Source organism: Aplysia californica, unplaced genomic scaffold, assembly GCF_000002075.1.
Source record: "Aplysia californica isolate F4 #8 unplaced genomic scaffold, AplCal3.0 scaffold00123, whole genome shotgun sequence".
Lineage (NCBI taxonomy): Eukaryota > Metazoa > Mollusca > Gastropoda > Aplysiida > Aplysiidae > Aplysia > Aplysia californica.
Window position 1 is genome coordinate 296,416 of NW_004797393.1, and position 8,505 is coordinate 304,920.

General features: G+C 36.1%; 1 protein-coding gene across 1 annotated transcript in view; it reads left to right on the plus strand.

Annotated features, from left to right (window-relative positions):
- The window catches only part of LOC101856418 (protein DD3-3), a gene marked incomplete at its 3' end in the record, with an annotated part of 30,271 nt that overhangs the window by 14,381 nt on the left and 7,385 nt on the right, over nt 1–8,505 (plus strand). Inside the window, 5 exon segments of the mRNA XM_005096202.3 lie at nt 1,963–2,101; nt 2,875–2,994; nt 4,687–4,851; nt 6,473–6,681; nt 8,075–8,323. Coding sequence (XP_005096259.1) covers nt 1,963–2,101; nt 2,875–2,994; nt 4,687–4,851; nt 6,473–6,681; nt 8,075–8,323 — 882 coding nt within the window.

The following is an 8,505-nucleotide window of genomic DNA, read 5'->3' on the forward strand; positions in this document are numbered from 1 at the left end:
TCTCTCTCTCTCTCTCTCTCTCTGTGTGTAAGTGTCTGTCTCTGTCTCTGAGACTATTGATTCTTTCTTCTCTCAACAAGTGATCAGCAGCTGCAATGGTTGTTTTTTTGTGCATGTGTTTTTTACAATCAGATTACCGATGTGTATATCATGTGTCACAGCACGGTGGACTCAGATACTCGTCAATTTGGGGGCATGTGGCGTTATTGGTATCATCTTAAAGCTTGTTCATTTGCCTTGCTTTTGGGGAAAAAATTTCCCATCTATCTTGGGTAGAAGTCGACATGTTTGCAAATGAAGGAGGTGGGGTCGCCTGGTTTCAGAGGTTAAATTTGTTAGAAAATGGCCGCCAAAGTTTGGTAACTTCATTATCTTGAGAGTCCTTGAAAACTGAAAATTTACACATTTTGTGCCTTTAGTCAACGTTTTTCAGTCAATTCCACCTGGAAATGTGTTTTTATATGGACATAAAGGAGGTTGGGCCAAAAGATAAAAATTAGACAAAAATTTCCTAACTGGCGGAAAATTGCCTGTTTTCCCGGTTTCATTATTTTGACGTGCGCGTGATCTGATTTCACCACGCTGCCTCACGTTTATGTATTTCAAAGGATTGTTCTACGTTGAATGGGCCGGTATTCATGAAACATGTATTTTGTAAAATTGTCGAATTTTTTATTTTATTGTGCAAGGCCTAGAGGCACCAGGGAGTGGACGCTATAGAAGTCATATTTATTTTTTTAAAAATTTTTTTAATTATTATTATTATTATTGTTATTATTATTATTATTGCTATTGTTATTATTATTATTGTTGTTATTATTATTGCTACTGTATTAGCATTTGAATATAATATCAACGTTTCACAATTTTTTTACTCAGAACAATTCTTCTTCTTCTTCTTATTATTATTTTTCCTAATGGGATAATGTTGTATTTGTGGCTCTGAATATCAACATGCAGTTGGGAGCGCTTTAAACCTCTTGCTAAAACTAAAACTGAATATGAACATTTCACTATTTCTTTATTCGGAGCAATTCTTTTTCTTCTTATTATTATTATTATTATTTTTCCTAATGGGGTATAGCTGTATTAACTTTTGAATAGAATATCAACCTTTCACTATTTCTTTAATCAGAACAATTCTTTTTCTTCTTCTTTTTCTTCTTCTTTTTTTTTCTTCTTAATTTTCCTAATGGAGTATTGCCTAATGAGTATTTGAATATATCAGCATTTCACTATTCCTTTACTCAGAACAATTCTTTTTTTTCTTATTATTTATATTGTTATTTTTCCTAATGGGGTATTTCAGTATTAGCATTTGGCTATATCGACGTTACACCATTTTTTTTACTCAGAACAATTCTTTTTCTTCTAATTACTTGAATTATTATTCCTAATGGGATAATGTTGTATAAGCGGCTTTGAATATCAACATTTCACTATTTCTTTACTCAGAACAATTCTTTTTCTTCTTTTTATTATTATTCTTATTTTTCCTAATGGAGTATATCTGTATTAGCATTTGGATAGAATATCAACGTTTCATTATTCGTTTACTCAGAACAATTCTTTTTCTTCTTATTGTTTTTCTTCTTATTTTTCCTAATGGGGTATAATTGTTGTATTAGCATTTGAGAATATCAACATTTCACGGGTTTTTTTACTCAGAACAATTCTTTTCTTCTTATTATTATCATTCTTATTTTTCCTAATGGGACAATGTTGTATTAGCGGCTTTGAATATCAACATTTCACTATTTCTCTACTCAAAACAATTCTTTTTCTTCTTTTTTTTCCTAATGGGGTATTGCTATATTGGTATTTGAATATATCAGCATTTCACTATTTCTTTTACTCAGAACATTTCTTTTTGTTCTTCTTATTTTTATTCTTATTTTTCCTAATGGGGTATTTCTGTATTAGCATTTGACTATATCAACCTTGCACCGTTTCTTTACGCAGAACAATTCCAACCAATCCAGCTCTGTGCGCGAACTACAACTGTGACTTGGACCGTAAGTACCGTATGCACGAGGACTCCTCGCATTACTTCCAGTGCCTGTACCGACAGAGGAACAAGGGAATATTTACCGCAGACCAGGTGAGAGCTACAGACTGTCTTTTTTTTTCTCTATCTTTTTTTCGGCCCTAAAATCTGGAACACCTTGTGCAGGATCTCAGAGAAATAATAAATTTTGATACGTTTAAGTAAGTGATTGCTCTAGACTCATTTGTTTAATTCTTAGTAATAGTGTTTTAGTAAAGTAAGTGCTGATAGGTTTTTGTTATATTTTTTACTGCTGTCCTTTTGTCTATATATAAGTCTAGTTAATGTATGGTTGTGAAAGTTCTTCTTTATGTGGTTCTGGTTTTTCTTGTTTCTGTGAAATATTTTCTCTTGTGTGAATGATCACGTGATTGGTGTAAAGAGCTCAGAGCCTATCCTAGTATGGTATAGAGCGCTATATAAATGCAATCTATTATTATTATTTTAATGTTATAGAAGACTACTTTTTACTGAACTGCTCTGTCTGTTGTCCTGAGTGGGGATGGGCTTAAGAAGTTGGGGCAGTAGAAGAGCAGACATTCTAGTAGACAGTTTAGTGGGTGGTTGGCAGGTGCTCTAGTGTGGTTTGCTCCTTCTTTCCTATAAAACTTCTATCGTCCTTATCTCTCCTCCTCCTCCTTTGTGTACGTTACTCTCTTGCGACACATCTATTCTTCGGCACTTATATGACCTTATTGTGCTGCAAGTGCCGTAAAACTCTTACTAAAACAAAAGACAGTTTTGAAATTTTGATTTTGATGGTCATTACATAAATACATTTTTAATTACCCCCCCTCTACGTCTTGTTTGTTTCCCTTTGTTTTCAGAACATGAACAACAGGGAGAGAGCCCGCAACACCCGACAGAACCCCGCGGGTACGAGGCGCGGCTACGAGTGTCCGGAGGAGAGAGACTACTACCCCTACTGGCACCCTTCCCCATGGGTGGTGAGTAAGGCTGACTTGTTGCTCTGCTGCTGTTGTCTGCACGTCTTCTTCATTCTTTATTTGCCCCCCCCCCCCCCCCCCCCTCCCCAGGGCAATGCCACTGACTGAAGTGTCTTTAGGCCATTCCCAAAGGTGGGGTATTAACATGTTCGTAAGCCCAGTAGAACTGTAAATGGGCTGATTTATCAATGTCATGCTCATGGGCGTAAGAAGTTGGGACAGTAGAAGAGCAGGCATTAGACAGTTTAGTGGGTGGTTGGTGGGTGCTCTGGTGTGGTTTGCTCCTTCTTAAATAAAACAGCATGTCATGAAAAATACTGATCTTCTATTGTGTAATGAAGAATAAAACACAGGGGGAACTGCTGCTTTTTCTTTCGTTATCCTTACTACCGTCATTTTCTCTCTACTTCTTTTGTATGTTTGTCACTCTTTTGTGAACTGCTATTTCCGGGGTGCCTTTTAGTCGAAGCAGACTTTGTGCTGTTTAGGCTAGAGAGGTGAGCAGAGTAAGCCTGATTCCCTGTTTGGACTTCTCTGTTGACATCCACCTCTTGGAGCTCATATGACCGTATGCAGTTGCGAGCGCCGTAAAACCTCTACTAAAACTAAACTACTAACTCTTTGTCTCAGAGGGGGGTAAACCGACTATGCCGGGGCCCTTTTTTGGTACGAAATGTAAAAATGACAAAAACGTCACTAAATTGGTCACTAAATCAAAACAAGTGAACCTATTTTTGGTAGTTCTTCTTCTAATGAATTAAATCCTGATAAAAGAGACCTGTTTTTGTGGGTGGTTGGCGGGTGCTGTGGTGTGGTTTGCTCCTTCTTTCCTATCAAACGTCTGTCGTCCTAATCTCGCCTCTTTTTTTTGTGTTTGTTGCTCTTGTAAATCTTCTAATCATCAGCACTTAAATTATTACCTTTTTGAGTTGCAAGTGCTGCAAAACTCTTATTATTTTTTTTTTCAAAACTGTGTTTTGCTTTCTTTTAGTAACACCTCTGCTCTTCGCTACTAATATGACCTATTTGTATTGTAAGTGCTGTAAAACTCTAACACAAAAATCGAATTGAACATCTACTTTAGAGTTTGTGTTATTCTTCATTACACAATAGAAGATCAGCATTTTTCATAACATGCTGTTTTATTTAATATTGTTTATATTAGTAAGCTCTTTTCTTAAAATAGGAAACTAGGTAATGTTAAAACAAATAGTTGGAGACATTTATTGCAGGCCATATTATGTACCAATACAATTTTTGTTCTTTTTTTTTTTTTTTTTTTTTTTTTTTTTTTTTTTTTTTTTTTTTTTTTTTTTGAATTTCTTGATTTTCGGTTTGTCAAATTGATTACATGTCTGTTTCAGGACGTTGGTGGTTGGCGGGTGTTCTAGTGTGGTTTGCTCCTTCTTTCCTATCAAACATCTATCGTCCTTATCTCTCCTCCTCTTTATTGTGTAAATGTTACTCTTTTGTAACGCATTTATTCTTCGGCACTTACACAACCTTATTGTGTTGCAAGTGCCGTAAAACTTTTAATAAAACAAAACAAAAATAGAGATACGACTAGCAAGCACTGAGGTTACAATTTATTGTAGGCCATATTTTTTTTCTCTATCTTTGTCTGTTTTTTAATTAATTTTTTTTAATTTCTTGTTTTTCAACATTAGTCAAAGTGATTCCTGTCTGTTTCAGGACATCGCTGTCATGACCAACGACGTGTCCCGGTGTCATTACTACCGAAACGAGAGCCAGAACGTCAAGTCGAAATGGGACTGTGTCTTCCCCAAAGCTGTCATGGACAAGTTCAAAGTGAACAGAGTTAACGTGCAGCTTCCTAACAACGAAGAGGACTGTAAGGTTAGTATCTTTGTTCATATATATACATGAGGCATCGTGGTAAAATCAGGTGCTCGTCAGAATAATTAAATATAAGAAATGGGTATTTTTCAGCCAGTTTTGGTAATTTTTTTCGAATTTTTCTTTTTTGGCTCAACACCTTGTATGTCCTTTCAAAAACATTTTTACGTGTGGATTTTACTAAAACGTTGATTAAAGGTAGAAACATTGTAAGTTTTCAGTTTTCACAGACTATTCAGTTATGGAAATAACAAAATTTGTCGGCCATTTTCTCACTAATTCTATCTTTAAAACCAGGCAACCCCACCTTCTTGAATCTCAAATATCGTGACTTCTATTCAAGATAAATAGGGATATTTTTTTCATCAAATGCAAGGCAAATGAAATACCTTTAAGATGATACAAATAACTCCATATGCCTAAAAATTGACGGCGCCTGATTCCACTGCATCGTGACGCATATATGATATTTCTGTTTTGAAATAACCTTTGTTCTTTTAACTTGACTGGAGATTCATTTCTGATAAATAATTATCAAAGTTTCTTTTTGTGATGAATGGACTCCTGAAAAGTTTTTATTCACCTTTCACAAATATTTCTGTGGTATCAAAAGTATGAAAAATCAGCTAGATTAAATCTGAAAAGTTGGTTGTCATGTAAGTGTTTAATTCCCAGTATGTTTCATGGATTGTCTAATCCTGTAATATCAATACATTTAATAAATATATGTGAGGCAGCGTGGTGGAATCAGGCTCTCGTCAAAATAATGAAATCGAAGAAAACAGCAGTTTTCTCCCTGCTTAGCGATTTTTATTAAATTTGTGTTTTTTTGCTCAACCCCTTTTATGTCCATTTACAAACACATTCCTTTGAGGATTTCACTGAAAACGTTGATTAAACGCACAAACATATAAATTTACAGTTTCCATGGACTCTCCAGCTTTGGAATTTACCAAGCTTTGGCGGCCATTTTCTCATTAGTTTTACCTCTTAAACCTGGTGACCCCCACCTCCTTCTATCCAAAATATCTCCACTTCTATTGAAGATGGGTGGGTAAATTTTTCATTGAAAGCAAGATAAATGAACAAGCTTTAAGATGATACCAATAACTCAATATGCCCCAAAATTGACGAGAGCCTGATTCCACTACACTGCCTCACATGTACTCTCTCATTTTGGTTTTACAGCCAAGAAAAATTTCCGTCTGGGACAATAAAGTATTATCTTATCTTAACTGATCTTTACACCCAGGGCTTAACCCTTTGAACCCGTTAGGCCGGTAAACTGGCCTTGGCTTGGGCAATATTTTGCTGTATACCGTAAGGCCGGTTCACCGGGGCACGGACTACCCTGAGTTGTGTATTCCGTCAAAAGTACTCTCTTTATTTCTTGTTCATCGTCTTACAATATTTCCACCTTGGAATAAGGTCAACAAGGGAGTGCACAGATGTGTTTATTTCTCCATGTTCTTCTCCTCAGTCTTTTTGTGTATGTGCCCCCAAAACACTGTTAACTTTGATGAAATTTGCGAAAAATGTCCAGGGATAAAGACTTGACAAATTTCAAAATTTAGGGTTCAAAGGGTTAATATTTTCTATTGCAAATTCAACTGAATTACAGAAGTTTGAGCTCCCAGCAAAAATCAAGAGCGATATACGCAAGCCGCAGTGGGTAGAGTTTCCTGCCCATGGAGTTGCAGCCCCTGACTGTAGAGAGACGGATTTCACAAGGGACAACCATCTGGGAAATGGCATCGGAGGTTACCCCAACATGTTCAACTGGACGATCCCGAACAATGTAGAGCATGAGAACTGCATCTTGAGGATAAGGTATTGCATAAATGGGCCACAACGATAAGAGAATGTACAATCACTTTTCTGCCATAAGCTCACAAAACGCCTTTTTTAAATTTTTGACACCAAAATTCTTTATTTGCTTAATCAAAAGCTTGATCAGTAACCCTATTTGTGTGGGGGGAAAAAATCAAATTTAAACTGTGAATTGTTTTTGGATAAATTAGAATTCAAATTCCAGAATGACTATTATTATTTTTAAATGTTTACTCTGTCATAAAACCTCTGTTTCTCGGAACTGCTTAGAAGAGAAAAAAACGGCGTTTTGTCAGTGTACGGCAGTTTTGATGTTGATGATTTAGTCGAACTTACTCTAATGGTCACATATCCAAGACAATCACATGGACGAAGGACTACTTCCCATTTACTCCCTTTTCTTTTTTATAATATGTGTCACGACGCGATGGAATCAAGCCCTCGTCAATTTTCGGGCATATGGAGTTATTGGTATCATCTTAAAGCTTGTTCATTTGCCTTGCTTTCGAAGAAAAAAATATCCATTTATCTTGAATAGAAGTTGAGATATTCGCGATTGAAGGAGGTGGGGTCATCTGGTTTCAGTGGTAAAATTAGCGAGAAAATGGCTGCCAAAGTTTGGTGACTTCGATAGCTCAAGAGTCCTTGAAAACTGCAAATTTATATTAGTTGTGCTTTTAATCAAAGCTTTTCCATAAATCCACACATAAAAGTGTTTGTGAATGGACATACAAGGTGTTGAGTAAAAAAAATAATTTTTTTTAAATTCAAAACTGACAGAAAAATGCCAATTTCTCGGATCTCGTTATTTTGACGAGCGTCTCATTTCTCCATGATGCCTCACATATAATGACACTGTGCAAGACATCCACCTGTATATATAAGACAACCACTTTTCCACTCGACAATGGCTGGCTGTCTTGGACAATTTCGACTGTATAGAAATCGTGATCATAAAGATTGGCACTTATGGTTGACCCATTGCTTTTTCAAATTACAAAAAGTATTAGATAACAGCAAGTTGTAATATAGAAGCTACATGAAACATTTTTAAACTTTAGTTTTAAAAGAATATGTATACTTGTAGAACAGAGGTAAACACTTGATGTAGCATTTTTGGGGGAGTTTATTTTTTTTTGCTTACTGAGTTATAGTATAAGAATAAGATCTCCTAACAAATTTTGAAATGGTACAATTTTTGCGAATCTCCTAAACTGCGTTGGAACACAGATAAATATACAACCAAAAAAAAAAAGAAAAATTAGGAATCAGAAAAAAAGACTCAAGGTATTTTAACTCAGCTTAGTTAACATTAGAATTCATAGTATTCATGCAAATAATGTTCTTAGTTCACTTTCTTATTCTTTTTTGTTCTCCCCTTTGCGTTGTTTAGGTACAACATTTCAACTAGTGACTATGATGGGTGGACGGCCAATTCCTCCTTCAACGCAAACCCCCGGAGGAGAAACGATGGCGCGAAAGTTCCGCTGGCGGACAGATTTGGCTTCGAGTCGGAAGAAATTGCCAAAGAGAGAGGCTACATCTTTAAGAACAATCCTGTGGTGAACGTTTTTGATGGACTAGACCTTGACCTGAGGCTAGCCGTAAATACTGCACAGTTTGGTCGCACTTTTCAAGACAGGTAAGTTCAGAAAATTGTTCGTACTTTTCGAAAGGGGTGTGCTCTGAAAAGTAATTTGGCATAAATGAGTGAGTGAATGTCATGAATTGAAATGAGTGCTCTTGTTGTTGTTGTGTGTGTGGTAACCTATCCGTTCGAAATGTTTGAAGCCCTGAAGAGCGTGCTCTTCACCAGGGCCACCG